At 41.8% G+C, this 19,093-nt stretch overlaps 3 protein-coding genes across 4 annotated transcripts; all 3 read left to right on the top strand.

Annotated features, from left to right (window-relative positions):
- The first annotated feature begins 76 nt into the window (after positions 1 to 76).
- LOC146703099 (sesquipedalian-1-like) lies at positions 77 to 3,631 on the top strand. 2 transcript variants are annotated; one of them, XM_085466223.1, is made up of 4 exons: positions 77 to 157; positions 606 to 716; positions 984 to 1,287; positions 3,055 to 3,631. In XM_085466223.1, the coding sequence occupies exons 2-4, from the start codon at positions 636 to 638 to the stop codon at positions 3,438 to 3,440; spliced, it is 771 nt and encodes a 256-aa protein (XP_085322349.1). In that variant the 5' UTR covers positions 77 to 157; positions 606 to 635; the 3' UTR covers positions 3,441 to 3,631. The 2 variants fall into 2 exon arrangements, with proteins under 2 accessions (XP_085322349.1, XP_085322348.1); XM_085466222.1 differs by having other exon boundaries at positions 116 to 249.
- A 2,302-nt stretch (positions 3,632 to 5,933) lies between these two features.
- Positions 5,934 to 9,064, top strand: mylpfb (myosin light chain, phosphorylatable, fast skeletal muscle b). The gene is made up of 6 exons (XM_085466224.1): positions 5,934 to 6,017; positions 6,476 to 6,574; positions 7,464 to 7,644; positions 7,796 to 7,874; positions 7,960 to 8,008; positions 8,094 to 9,064. Exons 1-6 carry the CDS (start codon positions 6,015 to 6,017, stop codon positions 8,193 to 8,195), a joined length of 513 nt encoding a protein of 170 aa, XP_085322350.1. The 5' UTR covers positions 5,934 to 6,014; the 3' UTR covers positions 8,196 to 9,064.
- Positions 9,065 to 11,213: 2,149 nt separating this feature from the next.
- pgap3 (post-GPI attachment to proteins phospholipase 3) lies at positions 11,214 to 18,481 on the top strand. Its single transcript, XM_085466225.1, has 8 exons — positions 11,214 to 11,929; positions 13,069 to 13,166; positions 13,292 to 13,444; positions 14,222 to 14,284; positions 14,729 to 14,790; positions 14,989 to 15,125; positions 15,268 to 15,472; positions 15,605 to 18,481. Exons 1-8 carry the CDS (start codon positions 11,638 to 11,640, stop codon positions 15,666 to 15,668), a joined length of 1,074 nt encoding a protein of 357 aa, XP_085322351.1. The 5' UTR covers positions 11,214 to 11,637; the 3' UTR covers positions 15,669 to 18,481.
- Positions 18,482 to 19,093: the final 612 nt, after the last annotated feature.

The raw sequence follows: 19,093 nt of genomic DNA on the forward strand, positions 1-19,093 counted from the left end.
TGGGTAAACTGACAGGGTTTCTAGCCTAAGTGATAAAACCCGGGGACCAGCCCATTTATTTAAAGTGTTTACGTGTAGCTGCGCTCACCTTACCAGGAAGCGATTGATTGACTCAGACGCTCACAGAGGAACGGCTTCATTTTCCCATTTCACAGAGGTGAGTAAACAAGAACCATGTGGATATGAGAAACTCATCGGCCTCTCCGTTTCTCAACTTTTAGGCGTATTGCCAACGGAGACTGGTGTTGAGTAAGTTTGTGTTACTACAGGCGCGCGTAAACGCCTTACTTAAAAAAAAACTCGTCTTATTCATGGCGATCGCCGTGTTTTCGGCTGAATACGAGCGAAACACGACTGTATTTAAGTTTCTGTTGTAGAAAAGAAAGCAGTCATTCTTATTGTTGAATATGAACGCCGAGATATGAATGCATTTCCTTGTTTAAAACGCGGAAAAAGGGCGCTTATTTGGCCGCTGGGCGACAATGGGTCATTAAAATATTGTTAACATAACTTCTCCATAATTATAAATAGTCACAGCAATAACATGAGGAAGTACATAAAGTCTTTCTTTTTCTTTCTTTCGATCTGTGGTGTGTGCGTGGCAGATTTTGCTCCGGGCACACTGAGATGTTGAAATGAAGATTGATGAAAAAGTCCTCACCTATTTTGAATCTTGCAACTCACCTGTGGATAAGGAAGGGTACCTGTACAAGAAGGTAAGACGCCCTGGCTCAGGTTTACAGGGAACCTGATTAATGTATTGTTTTGAAAAACAAACAGAAAGGGTAGTGAGGTTATCTAAAGTAAATAAACTCAGAGGGGATTTTTTTTAAACTGTTTTTAAGTTCAGCTTTCAAAATCTCTGTGACATTTCACCTCCCACTGGGTTGCCTGTTTCCTCAAATCAGTTATGTAAGAAATTGAGTACACAAGGCGTTTGTACAGCAGTCAGTAAAACACAACTGTCACACACACACACACAGGGTGAGATCAAGACTTCCTATCAGAAGCGCTGGTTCGTGCTGAAGGGGAACCTCCTCTTCTACAAAGACCGGCAGACCGACCGGGATCTGGTCGGAGTGATTGTTCTGGAGGGCTGCACCGTCCAGCTGTGCGAGTCCGAGGAGAACTTCGCCTTCTCGCTGGTGTGGAGCGAGCCGGGGCTGCGGACGTACAAGTTTGCCGCGGAGAACCAGGCCAGTCAGGAGAGCTGGATCAAAGCCCTGCTGTCAGCCAGCCACAGCTACCTGGCCCTGCTTGTAGTGGACATGGAGTCGAAGTACAGAGGTGAGGGCAGAAAGATGGAGCGGGTTTATCTTTGCTGGGGAGAGGGGGGGCTAAAGAGAGCAGCCTTTGTTCTGGAGGGCAGCTGCGAGAGGCGTTGCATCACTGTCTACATCAGACACCTGGTACACTGTGGTACATACTGTACACACGCACGCACGCGCACACACACACGTACACGCACATATTATGATCTCGCAGCATCAGTCGCATCATTATGATCACTACTGATGTTTTATCTATTAACAGAGTAGTAATGAGAGCACAGTTCATTTCAACCAAGTTTTTATTGTTAATATTTGTTATTGATCGTTCTGCTTTTGTTCTAAAGATCGGTCATAAATTTCTCATAGCCACCACAAAATCGATCTCATGTCATATACAGACACGTCTCATTAAAACAAAGTTGAAATGCTCTCACAGATTTGGGGGCGTTTTGCTTAAAAACTGGCTAAAATGACGGTTAGTTTCACCTGTTAAGTAGTAATTGACTTAAGTGGTAATTAAGTTAATATCAGTCATTGAATCCGTTTATGGACCTGATGTCCTGACCATGAGGTGTGAGCATAAAGCTCTCGTAAAACAGAAAGCCTACTAGATTTATGTTTGGTGCTAGAGCGGGCGTCCAACTGGGAGGTTGATGGTTCGATCTCCAGCTCCTTTAGTCTGTACACTGAAGAATCCTCGGGCAAAATACATTTGTGTGTGTGTGTGTGTGTGTGTGTGTGTGTGTGTGTGAGAGAGAGAGAGAGGTACAGGACTAAAATAAAAACTAGATCTTTGAAAAGAAGTATAAGTAACTGAAATGATTTTGTGAATAAAAATGAAAATATAGAGGAAATATCCAGAGTTTCTGTGTGATAGAATTCTGTGACACACTTTGAGTCAACCACCACCTCTGACACGCGCCCTTCTTACAGCTATAATCAAAAAAAGACTAAAACTAAAACTGAAACTAATAAAAACTAAACTAAAACTAGACACAAAGATCAATTAAAGAGGTTTTACAAAAACAAAAAACTAAAGCTTTAGTTCAGGGGTGTTAAACAAACATAAGGCTCAGGGGCCAGAATCGGCCAGCCAAAGACTCCTACCTGGCCCACTATAGAGCTTTGGAAAATGTGAAGGACAACTTTAAATGTTAAACTTTTAACTGTATTTTTTTTTATTTTAAAGATTACAGCTTTTCCAAGTGATAAATACCTCCCCCACGGTCATTCCTGTAACACTACTGTCAATAAAGAAACAGATAAACAATGAAACAACATGGATTTCTTGGTTGTTGTTTTTTTGGTTTTTTTATTGTATGCTATAGACATTAATGGTTTTTACAGCAGGTTCACAGTAAAAAGAAAAAAAAGACATTCTGTTATTTCCCCCAAATTTCCATTTTATAATTACAACACAGTCAGAGCTAATTTTACATATTTATTTCTTACAGTTTGAGCCTAAAGCAGCATTTCTTTTATCATGTAGAAAAACTGACAGAAAAAACTTGGATTAGCACCTGTTTGCTTAGCATGTACGACACAGTTCTTTATTTGTGTACATTTTCTGAGCATGTAGTGATCAGTAAGAGATTCTCAGTATTCCAGAGCCCACAGCCGGAATAGATCACCCACTGATTGTAGAGTTAAAGGTTAGATTAAAGCGTCATTGAGCAAGTGGATGGAGCTCTGCCGTACACATGCAGCATGAGCAGATTTTGTCTTTCTCTTCATGTGCATTCAGCTCCTTAATTTCTATATTTCACTGTTTTTTTTTCTTCAGATGCAGTTGGTGCACTCTCCAGTAAACCAAGCAAACCTTTTGTCATGCCAAATTTCAGCGCCATCCAGCCTGCTGCCGTCTTTGTGACCTCAAACACCTGCACCTCATCTGCGCTGGGAACAGCACCCAGCCCGAATTCCTGTCCAAACCTACAAGCTCTTACCATTTCATCCAAGACGGCCAGTAAGAAATCACCCAAACTGCGATCGAAGAAGAATGCCAACGCGGTGCCTATGTTTGATCCATTTCAGACGATTGGGGAGTACGACTTTAACCAGCTGCATGAAGATTATGGAAAGGAAGTAAAGGAACTGATTGTCATGTGGTCAAAGAAAGGACACGGCGGTGCGAATGTTCAGGAAGAAAACTTGATAGATTTTGAATGATAAAAGTTGGCTTTGTTTCTAACCCTTAACTTATAGAGAAGCTTTATCATGCATACGTGCACTGGATTAGAAATGTGTCGGTAATATATAGTTGACATAGTTATATTTGTTTTCTTCCAGAAACATGCTGTTTCTTTTTTACTTTTTCATAGATTAGTCAATAAATGATCTATGATCATCTGTTTTATTAACCTTTGTTTGTCACTGCAATGATGTTATTTCCTAAGTTGGCATTTTTATAAAGTCACACACCTGAAATATGACCTCCATCTGCTCCAGCTAGTCTACTGTCTCTATACTGGACATACTATGGCTAACCAGTTCAGGTGAAAACCTTCCTCTTAAGACATGGATGTCAAGCCTGTGTTACACTGTGGGCCACATACACCACATTTTGATTTTAAGGAGGCTGGATCAGTAAAACTGTTCTTTCTGTCCTTTAATGTTTAACTACACATTTACTAAAGAAATGCTGCTGTGGCAAATGAAAGAAATGTGTCCGCACGACTCTTTGGGATTAAACTGTAAGAAATAAATGTGTTCAATTACAGAAAGGATCCTGGTAGCTTAAAACTAGACTGAAATTTTCTGTTAATTCACAGAAAATGTAAATTTCTTTTGTTGATTTTTTTTTTACTGTGAACACATTGTAAAAACAGAGTTTTTCCTTCGCACAAAGCTTTCCAGTGGGCTGGATTTGAGTCTTTGGCAGGCCTTATGTTTGACACGTCTGTCTTAACATGCCCGAACAAATTTCACCGAGGACAGAGAATGAAAGAAACTGTGAAACGGTGATATAAAATTTGCTTATTAATAACAGCTTCATTACTTCAGAGCTGATAATACCTGGCGTGTTTATAAGAAATAAATCTGCCAGCCATTAAAAAGGCCTGAGTTAATCTGTAGCTGAAAGTTGGCCACATTTCCATTTTAAATCAGGAATTGTCCGATCGAGGAAACATTTCCCTTTGGGCTCTATTATTATTGATGACCTAATGAGTCCATTTTGCCTCACAGATTTAAACAATTTTACCTGTGACAGGGTAAAAAAGGACTGACAGTTGGCTGGGGGGCAACACAGGCCAAGAAGGGTGAAGTCCGCTAAATTTTAGAAGGGGGTCGAAATGGCTGAGAAACAGAATGGCAGGAGGGCAGCAGGGCTATTTCAGTCTGTACAGCTGTCTTGTCTTCGTGGTCTTTGCTCGGTCTTTCTCCTTCTGTGTCTGCATCGCTTCTTTTTTCAACCTTCGAGCCTACAGCTGAGCTGGCTGCTTATCGGCTTCACATACAACACATTTTTTGCCTCCTCCTTGCCAATCGGGCGCTTCGTTTTCCATCATTACAAAACATTGCAGATAATTTAGGTCATATTTTGCCACGTGAAACGCTACGTCCACGAGCCAGCTAAGACTCTGGATCGCTTCACACCAGCGTGGGATACCAATACATACATACCTAAGCTGTACAGTTGTGTGATTGATGGCCAGCCAATGATACTCATATATGGGGTTTAGTGGGTGGGTCACTGTCCTCCTATCCTAAAGCAACTATACTGGGAACCTCGAGGAGGAACCCAAATTAGTGCACCCGTGGCGGTAAAGCTGGTCATTTAGTCCAATCATCATTTTGCCTGTTTCTTTTTTTTCTTTCTTACACTTGAATCAGTAAAACAGAAAATGATTCACTATCCTGGGTGTGAGCACCTGTTTTGTCTTTAGTCCCTGTAAAGGTGGCCTCTGTGATCTATTTTGTTCCGCTCCCAGTCACACTTTCAATGTTATTCTTTCCACTGAGCATTTCCAGCTACTTGAGGCAGTATTAAAAGGACTGTTTGGATTTCTCACTGATGCACGGTCACTTTTTCCAGAGACCCAGTGGTCGTGTGTCATTGCTGGACCTGGACCAATGTCCGTCAGCCAACTGTTTTCAGGTTTCACAACTGTTTATACACCCTGATGGCCACTAATGATCTGGCCATGGCCACCAACCTCAGATCAAACCTATCATTAGACAGGTGATGACTTCAGGAAATGTTAGCTGAGATATTGAGCAGCACTGGAGTATTAATTAATAGAAGGCAGCGGGCCGTGCTGATTGCGGGGTAACTGTCCCATCTGTGTCTGTATTAAAGCAGTAAAGCAGCGACACTTTGCCATCACGCACTGGGCTTTGAAGTCTCACAATAGATATATAAAGTTGACAGAAATAGCCACGACAAAGACTCAGTAAGTAAAATGGGGACGTTTCAGTTGTCCTTTACCGTGTCCCGTCTGTCCATATTAGTCCGCACATGACACCAAAGTCACTGTTGGCATTGAATTAATCTCATTCCAAGACTTCTGCGGCCTATTTTGGATCATCAGTAAACCGATCCCCCCAGCCACCTCCTCGCTCCTCCCTCTTTTTCTTACTATACCCCAGCTCTATTTTCCTGCCAAACCTGATGGTGTGGCTAAAGTTAGCCCCCTATGGGCTAGTATATAAGACCCCAGGCATTCAATACCTACATGTCAGTCACATCGGCTTGGTGTAGGCTTCTCTTCTTGACCAACAACAACCTCACAAACTTGAGAGATGGTGAGTGTGGCCACTTCATAGGGTTTAAAAAAAGTCTTTAGGATGTTGTCTACATTAAAATGATGAGATGGGCGTATCATTAAGATATTTGCTATCTGGACTACCAACATCCCAGGAAGTGAACTTGAAGGAGTGCCAGTGTCAGTGTTATCTGCTGACTTGAGCTAAAGTTCGGGAGGACCTATTCCTTATTATTGTAGTCCTCAACACATTACATAGATTCTAAATTGGGTGATTGTTTCAAAGTTTATAATTTTTTTTAAGAGGGGGAAAAATTCAGTCATTACCCCAAAGATAGATTCAACTGGCAAAACTGCCAATCCAAGCTTAATTTATCAGGAAGAAATTTGATTGATTTATTTTTCTTCATATGATGATTTTGAGAGTTAACCAGGATCTGCTTCTTTAGTTCATGTCATGTATGTATGGCTTTTCTTACACCTCACATCATATCACAGGCACCCAAGAAAGCCAAGAGGAGGCAGCAGCAGGGTGAGGGTGGATCCTCCAACGTGTTCTCCATGTTCGAGCAGAGCCAGATCCAGGAGTACAAGGAGGTAACCTTTTCCTCATCACACCTCAAGCTTTCTATCAGTACCTTCTAAGGTGGTGATGTAACCGAGCACTCTATCATGTGACCTTGAATGTAACGTGAGAGAGCTGTCAGAAGATATAGATCTCGTCACAGCAAAAAATGCCTTCATCAGCACGGCAGGACAGTAAATTTCAGCTCTCCTGTTGACAGCAGTTACCTCTGCTCTATGCTAGCTTAGGAATTCTCCTCGGAGACACTTGCTCCGTGACTCCACTGGAATGTGGCCCAACAGCTGGTGCACAGGGGAAGGGGAGCTCAGGGTTGAAACTGAAGGAATTTGGGGGGTTTTAGCACTGTGATCAACAAGGTAAATAGTGTCGTTATCAGTAGATTATAGAAATCAGGATTCATTTGTAGGGGTTTTCTTCAGTAACAGATCTAAATGAAAGACAATACAATGTCAACAGTAGCTTGGCAGGACCTTAAGAGGCCTCAGAAGCAGAGAGAACATTGGTAACATGGTCATAAGATTTAGTCACAAGGCAAAAGGATGACAGCTGCAATCAATACCTTCTCCTTAAATGTCGCAAAGGGCTTGTCTCACATTCCCAAGCCATTTTAACACCTTAGAAAGACAAGTGGCTGACCAGCTGCCAAGTCCCAAAAGGTTTGCAATGCCATCTTTGGTTTCATTGGGTGATACGCCCTCCTATGTGGAAGGAGAAGGAGCTAACTGCTCCACAGTTACACATTTACATTGGCAGAGTGCCTCGCACAAATAATCATGAAAAACAAGCTGGATAACAAGGACTTGTGAGAAATGTGAGAATCTCAGTTTTCACTGGTTTTAATTAAGTGTTATTTTAGCTGAAGTTTGGCTGAACTCTGACTAATCTCCCGGTCTGTGCCAGGCTTTCACAATCATCGACCAGAACAGAGATGGCATCATCAGCAAGGACGACCTCAGGGACGTGCTGGCCAGCATGGGTCAGCTGAATGTGAAGAATGAGGAGCTGGAGGCCATGGTGAAGGAGGCCAGCGGCCCCATCAACTTCACCGTGTTCCTGACAATGTTCGGCGAGAAGCTGAAGGGTGTGTTGGCACATATCAGTTGTCCTTTGTATTCTATTTCATGAAATACTTGGTGCTGTAAGGTGATGGTTGTTATTTATCTAAACACTTAATGTTATGTGATTAACATAATTCTGAATTATTATTTTTTTCTATGTCTTTGTTTTCATAGGTGCTGATCCTGAGGACGTCATCGTGAGCGCTTTCAAGGTCCTGGACCCCGAGGCCACTGGCAGCATCAAGAAGGAATTGTAAGCTTATTTGCGTTTATCTTCCATCTCTTCCTGCTGTAATCTTTCATCTTAATCTTAAATTTCCTGCGTTTTCCCTCTCCAGCCTCGAGGAGCTCTTGACCACCCAGTGCGACAGGTTCACCGCTGAGGAGGTGAGCTCATCGGACTTGCAGCGCGATTTGGCCCTTGTTTTTTGCCAGGCTGTAACGCATTTCTTCATTTCCTCTTCATCTGCAGATGAAGAACCTCTGGGCTGCCTTCCCCCCTGATGTGGCTGGCAACGTTGACTACAAGAACATCTGCTACGTCATCACACACGGAGAGGAGAAGGAGGAATAAATCCTCGACATCTCTTACCTCTGTTGAAACCCACACTTGTCCAGACCCTTAATTCTTCCTCCTCTCCACCAATCTCCTCATCCTCCTCGCACACACTCGCGCCCGGGTCGGCTCTTTCTTCTTACGAAAAGACTTGTCTCCTCTATCGAGATGTTCAGTGAGAGGACGGGAGGCTGTGGGGGTGTTTGTGTGTGAGTACCAACAGGGGAACATGGGATTATTTTCAATAAAAAATAATCTTGTGACACCGAAACGCTCTCTCTATCTCTGTCCCTGCCTCTTCTTCCTCCATCTTTTCCCTCCCCTCCTCGCCCATGACTCATTCTGTCCTCCTGCGCTGAGGCCAACAGTGCATGCATCATACCTACATATATATGCATATGCAGTTCAGTGTGGTTGGTCAAAATGTCTCTTGGGTGCTGTGGTGCATACACAGTCACTTGCTTGAAACAGGCGAGCAGTCTGGCCCTGGCGGTCTGTTAGTCTCAACCGGGCACAGAGTGTTTAATGGATCCCTCCTTCTGTTTGTACTGGCCAGGAGTGCACAGTAAAAGAGTGGGAGTACTGCGCTATAATAGTTTGCCTACCCCTCTCTTTTATTTTGTCACTCTTTAAACACAGGTACGAAAGGAAAGGTTACAGTAATAAGAGGAAAGCACGATTTTAAAAGTCTTGTAAATAGAGAAAGAGATGGTGAAAGACGGTGGTTGGGCATAAAAAAGCTAAACAAAAGCAAAACAGCTTTGTTTTTGATTTTTCTTTCCCCCCACCTCACCCTCACTGCTGTTTCCACTCCTGCTGCTGTGACTGTGTCTGTGTCTCCACTGTAACAAATAAAGAAGTACAAATAAAATCCACTATCTTTCGTACCACACTGTGTCTCTTGGTTTAAGTGGGAGCGCGGGTGAAAGGACTGCGGGGTGACTGTGGAGCACCGACTGACTGTATTATGCATATGGTGAAGCATTATCAGTGGGAACTTTATCCATCATCCCATTTCTCAATATAAATCTATGATCCCAAATCAGGGGTGGGTGCCACACTTTCAGGGTAAAGGTACAAACCAACATAGTAAGCAGAAGAACTGTAGTCTACCTTTGAATCTACTTCAATCCTTGATTCCAATAAATGTGACACCCTGTGAGTAGTAAAACCAAAAGTTGTTGGATAAAATAGCGACAAAATCAGATTTTCAAATGATTTAAACTCACATATTAAATTTAAAATATTATACAGAAAGTTCCAGAATTTTGAATCGTTTTTCTTGAGACAGAATTGCAAAGAATTTGGGAATTTTGAACCCCCACCCCCAACCAGATCAAAAAGAACAAGATTTAGACGCCGGATCGGTTGGGGTCCAGGTTATTAACAACCACCTCTGGTGCTGTTGGCCAGTGGGGTGCCAGTGGAAATGGAGCCACTGATGGCCAAAGACAAAGGAAGACAACAGAGTGAAGGTGTTAGGAGGCAGCAGGGGGAGAAGGAGAGGCAGGAGTGTGGAGATGGTGAGTAGGGACTTTAAATGTAGGAATTAGGAGAAAGGGAGAGAGCTGGCTGATATGATAGAGAGAATAAAGGCAGACATATTGTGTGTCATATATTGGATAAAGGATAGTGAATATGACGCTGCCAGCCAGGAGGAAAAAAGGGAGATCTATTGAGAAGGTTCCAATAAAAAGACATACAGAGGGTTGGGGTGTCTTAAGAGGATGCTAGCTTTAGGGTGAGATGGCGGCAGATGATCCATGGAGACACCTAAAGGGAAAAATGATGGTAGAAGAAGACTATCTACAGTTCCCAAAAGGTTGATTCTGTTCATCTGAACGCAGCGTCGTCAGTGGGAGAAACGTTTCGTAACTCATCCAAGTGACTTCTTCCGTCAGTTGCAGTCTCAGCTGAGACTGAAGAAGTCACTTGGATGAGTTACGAAACGTTTCTCCCACTGACGACGCTACATTCAGATGAACAGAATCAACCTTTTGGGATTCACTAATCTGGTTGATTGAGCATGCATGAAGACACCATCTACAGTTATTTATATTATCAGAAGATTCAAAATGTTTGGAGATAAGACCAAAAAACAAAACAAAATGCTGTGGCAAGCAGCAGACGTGATTTCCTAGTGAAAACCATGGCAATCGGTTGTGAAAAAGAAAATCTGCTGTCACTGTCAGTGAGCACAGTTTGACACTGCACTGCAAAATAAAACTCAATCATGAAAAAAAAGAAATGGAAGTATTTAAACATTGTTGAGAAATGGCATCATCTTCTCAGCCATGAGCTCTTTACGACAGAGTCAGTGAAAAGTGGAAAAAGTGGATCTCACCAAACTGGTTTGTTATTGGCGCACATCTGGATCAGTGCACGTGCAACAGACAAGCTATATATCTGTGAAGGGACCATTACAGCTGAATGATACATATGTTTTGGAAAGCTATATAAAACCATTAAGATGATTTCTTTTTACTGTCAGCAAAACACTCTGCAATGATTCCAACAACACACCTCTGAAGGGAAAGAGTCTGGATGCTAAACTGGCCTGCCTGCAGTGTAATACCTCATTTAGACTGAAAAATGTAATTCCCATTTTCGTTTCCAGGAAAGGAAAAAAACTTTTGCAAAAAATAAAATCTAAATATATTAATGAATTCCTGTCATGAATGAATCCCAGACAAATCTGGTGCAGTTTCTGATATTACTATTATTGTTGTTATGATAATAATAATAATAATAATAATAATAATAATAATAATAATAATAATAATAATAATAATAAACTATTATACATAAACGTTATTTAATCCATCATTGGAGAAATTCATTTGTTACAGCAGCAGTACAAAGGACAGGAAGAAAAAATGAATTAGAGAAATTATAAAACTAAAAATTGAAAAACAAATGGTAACAAATGGTTAGTATTATATGCAATAAAATAAATTTTATTGAGGCATTGCATATTATTATTATCATAACAATTTTATATATTATACTTTACATTATTATTATATTACATTAATATTATTATTTAAAAATCAAAATATCAATGGGTCACGTGACCTGGTGACGTTGCGGACTGAATCAGGATGTAAAGGTTTTTGCGACAAAACTTACCTCCTTCAAAATAAAAGCAACCAATCTTAAGATAGTAGCCAGAATTTATCAAATAAGCCGTATTACGACGTAGAAATTATGTTTATGAGAAGAATTTTGGTAAGTTATACTAGCTGAGACCTGTATGATATAGGCTACTACAACTTGAGTAAATACGCTTCCGGGAAAGTTGTTTTAATTTTGAAATGTCGACAGGAAACGCTGTTCGAGTTTGAAACTTGGCTGAGCTCAGGGGAGCAGAGGAAGAGTGGGCATTTCCCGGTCCATCAGCGGTACTGTAACACATTTCAGGCCTGGTTTGTCCGCACAAACTGGGGATGGCCCCGTGGTGATGCGCGCTGTAGGCTTCACGCCGCTGTCGTCCGGTCGTGCCTTCGTGAATCCTGACGGGCCCAGAAGAACCGCCATGGCCTCTGTGGTTTCACTCCGCGGCACATCTGTCACACTCCCCGCTGTGGTCACCGTCCTCTTGCTCCTGATGTCGGTGACCACTGTGCAATCCTCTCAAGGCGACAAGGAGCCGGTTTACCGAGACTGTGTGAAGCAGTGTATCCGCGCAAACTGCACCGGAGCTCGGCTAAACGGCTTCCTGTCTGCCCAGCCGCAGTACATGGCGCTGACAGGTGAGTTGCTCTTGTCGGCAGGTAAGTTAAGCTAACTTACCTTGCTAGCAATAGATTTTTCCATCAGTGCTTATCAATATTGTGGCAACTTGTACATGCATATGTCTGTATAGCAACATTTGCTAACTGACCCCCATTAATTTGCTGTTTACATTCATTATATTCACTCGTGCATGCAGGTGCTTTGTACTGATGCCTACATGTGTGACTTTTAGTCTTCACATGCCTTTAAAAAGAAAACTGACCTTGTTTCATGGCCTTCAACACTAAAAACCAGATTTTCAGGCTGGTCAAGCTCTCCCAACAGCTCTATTGTCACCCCACCCTTCTGCCATTATTATCTTTTCTGTGCTGTGTCTACACAACTAGTTAGCCAAAAGGCAACCCCTTTAAATATTTAATTAATTGTTTTCTTTTACCTCTATGCTTAAAGTTGTATAAAATATCCAGGGAATGCCTTTTGTAGTTGCTTGTGTATTTAAGTTTATTCACTGCTATACAAGAATTGAAACCGCTTCCATGCTTATTTTATTGACAAAATACACCTCAAGTATGTGCTATAAATAAACCAAACAAAAAACGTGTGAATCTTGTTGTGTTGTCTGGCACGTCTATTTGACTTATAGCCTATAGCACATTTAAACAACAGACTCTGACCCAACGTGCTGTAGAGACAGGCACATTTGCATTCCAGGTTTCCAAAACACCTGGTTTCAAATTACATGAAAATCTGAAAGATGTCTTTTGTTGTGTCTGCTGGAGGTTTCTTCCTGTTAAAAGGGAGTTTTTCCTTCCCAATGTCACCAAAGTGCTCATAAGGTTGATTGTTGGGGTTTTCTCTGTATTATTGTAGGGCGTTTACCTTGCAATATAAAGCACCTTAATTCAACTGTTGTCGTGACTGGGTGCTACAAGTAAAGTTGAGTTTATTTGAATTGTGTTAACTAATTTTTGTAGAAATTTAAAAAAAAATTACAGCGATTTAATGGTCATTAAACTATGTTCAGAGTTTGCAAATTAATAATGATTCAGATATCGTTATTGGTGTCAACAATGCTGGCCCTGTATTTAGTTGTATCCGATCAATACCAAAATTTGCAGCTCTGACGTGCTTGCACTCTGCTCCTCTCTTTGTTCAGGTTGGACATGCCGTGATGACTGCCGCTATCAGTGCATGTGGACCACAGTCGGCCTTTACCAGGCTGAGGGGTACAGGGTCCCACAGTTCCACGGCAAGGTTTGTTACTACCTACCCAAGGTTGATCAATAAAGGATATGCTGTCCACTTTTATGTATTCTGTGAGATTTCATTGATTTCAGTCAAATCTGAAATTATGGACGAATTATTTTTTTCCCCTACAGTGGCCGTTTGCACGCTTCTTGTGTTTTGAGGAGCCGGCATCCGCGTTGGCCTCTCTGCTGAATGGCCTGGCTTGCCTTCTCATGCTACTGCGCTATCGGAGCACGGTGCCACGACAGAGCCCCATGTACCACACCATCAACGCCTTCTCCCTGGTGAGTTGATTTCTGTATCCGGATGTGATGGAGAACATTAAAAAAGTGTGTGTTTGTGTTTATTGTACTTCAAAAGGGCAAAAAGTCAGTTATCTTTGTTATGCTTGATCACCTAAAGGACAAAGTTGTCTATATGCTGGCTGTGTCTGTACACTGATTGGATAGACTGATTTTATTTTGTGGCTGGAATCCCTGATCTGAGTCTCCCATCACAGTACATCACAAAGGTGCTCTACTGGATTGAAATGTAGTAACTGTGAAGGCCATTTGAGAGGATTTGAACTTTGAGATATGTTGCACTATCTTGCTGGAAGCAGCTATGAGATGATGGTACACTGTAGCCATAAAGGGATGGACATGGACATGTTTATGCCAAATTGTGACCCTACCATCTGAATGTTGAAGCAGAAGTGGAGACTCATCAGAAAGGACAAAAGTTTTCAATCTTATATTAAATCTTCTTCTATAAATCGTAGCCTCAGTTTCCTGTTTTCAGCTGACAGGAGTGGCAGCCGGTGTGGTCTTGTGCTACTGTAGCCCATCTGCTTGACCCGTTATTTATTAACTGCCCAGCGTTATACCTCAAGAAATAGTTACTAACTTAATAGAAAGCGCTTCTAGATTACCTGGCCAATAGGTTGCGTTTAATAGGCTGTGTTTTTTAAAATGATAAACAAAAAATGCATTCTATCAAAAACTTCTATGTCTGATGCAGAAATTATCCAAACAATGAGTTATTCAGACTTTAATATTTAAATCTTTGTGGGGTGTTTTCAGGTATCTCTCAATGCCTGGTTCTGGTCCACAGTGTTTCACACGCGGGACACCTATCTCACTGAGGTAAGGGCTTTTAAACCTCTAGTAACTTATTACCTTAAAAAGAAAAGAAAAAAGAGTTGATTTGTGTGTGTCCTACTGGGGATCTCCCACCTTTGAATCCCGTTTTGTTCCATTTACTTGTGTTCAGTCAGCTTGTTTTCTGCCAGAAACACTGTTTAAACAGTGTTTTACAGTTTTACATGCAGTCACATGATCTAGTTTTAATAATAATAAATAAAAGCTTTACTTTAATGTACACCGAGAGAGGAAAACTGCTAATGTACATTTCCACTTGCCAGACCACCTGTTGAGATGAGCATTCTGCTCTTTGATTGGTTAATGAGCTTAGCAAATGAGCAACATCCTAATGCCATTACTGATCAACCTTCGAGCTGTGCGCGGTGTAGTTTCTGTAAACAAGCACTGGTTGATCTTAAGTTAAGATTTTGTATGTTTTTCTTATAGAAAATGGACTATTTCTGTGCAACAGCAGTCATTCTTTACTCAATCTACCTGTGCTGCGTCAGGTAAGCAAACCTTCCACACCCAACTAGCATCCGAAACCACATTCTAGATGGTAATCATTAATCCTGGTTCAAATATCTTCTAGGATAAAGTTGGATTAAAAACGAGAGAGAATATTTGTCAAGTGTGGTCGTTATAACTCTTTGTCTTACTTCTCTGAATATGCTCACGTTACTTGCCTTCCTTCCTCTCTTTGCCAGAACGTTGGGCCTAAAGCGACCCGGTGTGTCCAGCATGGTTGGAGTCCTGCTCATTTTGGTCTTTACCTCACACGTGTCCTACTTGACCTTTGTCAGTTTTGACTACGGCTACAACATGGCTGCAAACGCCACAATCGGTAGAGTCCATTTCTACAAGTAACCTATAAGCCTGTATATGGTTGATATGTGAGGAATTCATTCCTTGCTGTCCTTCAGGCATCAGCTCTTTCAGATATCTGTGATTTAATGCTCTCTGCTCATCTTTTTTGGGCTTTAAAGGCATGGTAAACCTCTTGTGGTGGCTCTGTTGGTGCTGGCAGAACCGGCGGACCCTGCCGTACTGGTGGAAGTGTGGCCTGGTGGTGGTGCTGCTCCACGGTCTGGCCCTGCTGGAGCTTCTGGACTTTCCCCCACTGCTTTGGGTCTTAGACGCCCACGCTGTTTGGCACCTCAGCACCATCCCAGTGCATTTCCTTTTCTACAGGTTTGTAAAAAATATGCGAGAGATGGAATTGCAGAGAAAATAAGTGTTTTGGCACTAATACTGAGAGAAATGTTAGGGGACTGAGATGCAACTACCTTATGGTGAATAATCGATACTTTGTTCTTCCTCCAGTTTCCTCATAGACGACAGCCTCTACTTACTAAACACAGAGAAGTTGGGTGTAAAAGTCGAGTAGGAGGAGCTCTTCGCCTCTTCACCTTGCCTACACCTTCGCACCTTTCCAGTCAGGGCAGCGGGACACCCGAACACTGAAGTAGCTCAGCCTCCCAGATGACATGCATGATATCTCCACAACGTTCATCAACGCAGACTTTGTTTACATTTTTTTATTTTCTTGTATTTATTTGGGGTAAATTCTCATTTAAAAAAAACAAAACAAAAAAAACCAACCACACAATGTGACGCTCACTCCAATTTGCCTTGTAATGATGATGCGTGCTACCTTTCTTTCACCGTCATTCGTAAGCGCACGACAGGATGAAGGAAAAAAGTATTTATTTCGACCCAGAGCAGACCCAACTCTTCACTCAAAACGCTCCTCGGGTTTTTGCGTAGTTGTGCGAGTTCCCAATCCCATAATTTTGACACTCACCAGCGTCTTTGGACATCCAAACAGCAGTTCGATGCGCTGACAATAGATGGCACCCTATCATTGGTCGGGCCTCTCGGCGTGGCGGAGCAACATGTGTTGGGTTCCGTGTGTGCCAAAAGTGGACTGGCAGACACAAGCGAGGTGCCCCCCCAGTGAAGGGGGGCCGGCAGCTGATTGTTCCAGAGTGAGAGAAGCGGGGGAGGGGGGGGGGATGTTGGAGGCCATTCTAGCTGACTGTGTCTTTCTCCCTCCCCCCTCACACCTTTATTTTTGTGCCTCTCTTGTTTCCACTGTGCTTTTGTTTGTTGCCGTGTCCTTCATTGTCACTCAGACTTTTATTTTTGTTTTAATCACCTGCCTTTACGTCTTTTTTAAAAATTCTGATGTTGACCAATTTGTGCTTCAGTTTATTGGCAGTTTTGCTCACTTTGGTTGCTTGATTTTTCTTTTTTTCTTTTACATTTTGGTGATTTTTTTTTTTTTTTTTAAGTATCGTAAGTGTTTTTAGTTTTATTCACCTGGATTGCCTTTTAGTGTGAGGAATGATTGAGTTAGGAAAAATGAGCAATGCAACAGGAAGCTGTATGTTTTTGCTTTTTCTGTTTTTTGTTCTCATTTTTTCCAGCATAAAGTGTCTTATTCAGGGCTTAGTTAATGTGCGAGTGTGTGTGAGTGAATGAGTTGTTGTACACCCATTAATTTTGACTTGGTTGCATTTCTTTCTGCAGTATTTTAAACCTCCTCCATCCACAAATCGGCCTTACACACTGCGTTATAACTTGGGTATCACTGAGCATGTTAAGCTTCGAATTCATTCCATGTACATCTTCGTCCTTCAGCGCGTCCCTTCCATGCGTGCACTTTACACGGGGGTGTGCGTGCACTTACTGTGCTTGTGTGTGAAACTGCGCCCATGCCTTTGTACTGCTGTGTGAGAATGTGAACAATGACCAGTATGTGTGTACATGTTGCCTTGACAGGACATTGTATTGTGGTTTTTTTTGTTATTGTTGTTGTCGTTTTTTAGCATCATAAACTGGATCACAGAGTGTGAGCGAGCTAGATCACGCTGATGTGTGCGCGCATATATGTTGAAGGATTGCTGCATGAATGCGTGTGAGAAGACGGGTATATTTAGCTTCGCTGACAGCCTGCGATGGGGGTGGGGGAAGACGAGAGGACAAAATGCACAGAGAGGTTTGGGTGGGAAAAAGATTCCTGAAATCACGACAGAGACACTGAACAGTTATGAATAGAACAATCTATATATAATGCATAGTGTTTATCATTGCAGCAAAATGGTTTATATTCTCAGTAATGCAAGATCTGTCAGCCCCTTGAGCACTTTTAACACAAAATCTTTGCTTTTCTACCAAAGTCCCTTTGTCCACAGATGAGAAAATTGTGTTTTCACTGGAATTAAAATCTGTTTGAATAGCTTAAATATTTCCTGAAGAACTGGTAGAAAACACTCCAGTTTTTCTGTGATTTCATTCCATTGTTCTGTTTCTTTCTTGCCAGTAACCGCATCCCTTCTCTCATTCGTCTGCTGCCCCCTGCCTGCTGCCCTGTGCACGGTCACCTCTCTAACCAAGTGTACTTTCCTCCACCTCACATCTGTTTGACCAAAAAAAATTAAAAAAATCTTCAGTAATGGAATAAATAAAATTGTTCTTTGTTGAGAAGAAATTAAGCAGGGGTTGTTTTTTATCTGCACCTAGGATTTATCCTGTCTTTATATTGCACAAATTCAACTTTACCCCATGTCAATTAAATATGAAAAAAAGAATAGTATTCAAAATGCTAACAAACAGAGTATGTGGTATGTGTGCATCGAGGAATGCAGTAAAATATGCCAATGGTATTTGCTCTCTAGCGTCTCGCTGCTCTGCGATGTGGCAAACGCCATTCAGCAGCTGTTGTCCAAGAGCTGCCGCTTCATAGCTGTCTTACAGAAACCATCTCTCCATCTGTAGACTGAAAACGTTTCAGCGGCAGAGGATTGTAAAGACACCATTTTTGGGATTTCTCTGCGTTGTGCTGGTGTAAATGTTTCTAAAGTGGATGCATGAATGGTAAAAATGCACAAGCAGAAAACATTCAAAGTACTACAAGTGCTATCAGGTAAACGCACTCTGGTGGATCACGTTACAAGCTTTGTCCTTAGTGAATACAGCTGAATGTTGCAAATGTTTATGTCCATGAAGGTAGGAAAAATAACTGAGAACTACTGTAAATGTTAATTACATAATATAGTATTTGATTCTTTGCTGAGCCCAAAGTCTCGTTGGTTAAAATCATGAAGTGTTATGATAGTGTTTGGACTTTTAGTGGATGTGTTCCTGTGAACTGTGGTGTGGTTTAGCTAGCACGGGCCCACAACCTGACCTAAGTCTTTGCACCGATAAATAACCTCTGCTCTGCACTCGCCTTCAGGGTTTTTTTTTTTAAATGTTGAACAGAGCAGTGTTTCAGTGACTGTGAAGTGCAGGGACAGAGGGGACATTACAACAAATCTGATATCCTTTTATAGTTCAGAAAAGATGTGATGTAAAGTCTCTGGAAAGCATATGATGTTATATTTTACAGTAAAAATATGTTTAAGGGAACTCGAAAGTAAGTAGCAGTTTTAATGGCAAACAGTTGCTGCAGATTTGCCACATCAATGATGAGCATCTCACATTCATCCACATCCAAAAAGTCTATTGGATTGGAATCTGGTGATTGTAGAGGCCATTTGAGAACAGTGAACTCATTGTGATGTTCCAGAGACCAGTTTGAGATGACTGAACTTTGACACCTTAGGCATGTTGTCCTGCTGGAAGCAGCCACCAGACGATCACACACTGTGGTCATAAAGGGATGGGTATGGGTGGAAACAACAAGGAGGTAAGCTGAATTAGTAAGGAGGAGCCCAAATAGATCTCTTAACACCACCAGCAACCTGAACTGTTGATACAACACATGGTGAAATCATGGTTTCATGTTGTTTGCACCACATTCTGACC

This window comes from Copadichromis virginalis, linkage group LG8, assembly GCF_057382275.1.
Source record: "Copadichromis virginalis isolate Kocher_CV1m ecotype Utaka linkage group LG8, C_Virginalis_male_GT1.1, whole genome shotgun sequence".
Taxonomy (NCBI): domain Eukaryota; kingdom Metazoa; phylum Chordata; class Actinopteri; order Cichliformes; family Cichlidae; genus Copadichromis; species Copadichromis virginalis.

Coding starts and splice junctions, on each gene's coding strand:
- mylpfb (XM_085466224.1), top strand. Junction 7,645..7,795: donor GTTCGGCGAGAAGCTGAAGG/GTGTGTTGGCAC, acceptor TTGTTTTCATAG/GTGCTGATCCTGAGGACGTC. Junction 8,009..8,093: donor ACAGGTTCACCGCTGAGGAG/GTGAGCTCATCG, acceptor CTTCATCTGCAG/ATGAAGAACCTCTGGGCTGC.
- pgap3 (XM_085466225.1), top strand. CDS start 11,638: ATGCGCGCTGTAGGCTTCACGCCGCTGTCGTCCGGTCGTGCCTTCGTG. Junction 11,930..13,068: donor GCAGTACATGGCGCTGACAG/GTGAGTTGCTCT, acceptor CTCTTTGTTCAG/GTTGGACATGCCGTGATGAC. Junction 14,285..14,728: donor GGGACACCTATCTCACTGAG/GTAAGGGCTTTT, acceptor TTTTTCTTATAG/AAAATGGACTATTTCTGTGC.
- LOC146703099 (XM_085466223.1), top strand. CDS start 636: ATGAAGATTGATGAAAAAGTCCTCACCTATTTTGAATCTTGCAACTCA. Junction 717..983: donor AAGGGTACCTGTACAAGAAG/GTAAGACGCCCT, acceptor ACACACACACAG/GGTGAGATCAAGACTTCCTA. Junction 1,288..3,054: donor CATGGAGTCGAAGTACAGAG/GTGAGGGCAGAA, acceptor TTTTTTCTTCAG/ATGCAGTTGGTGCACTCTCC.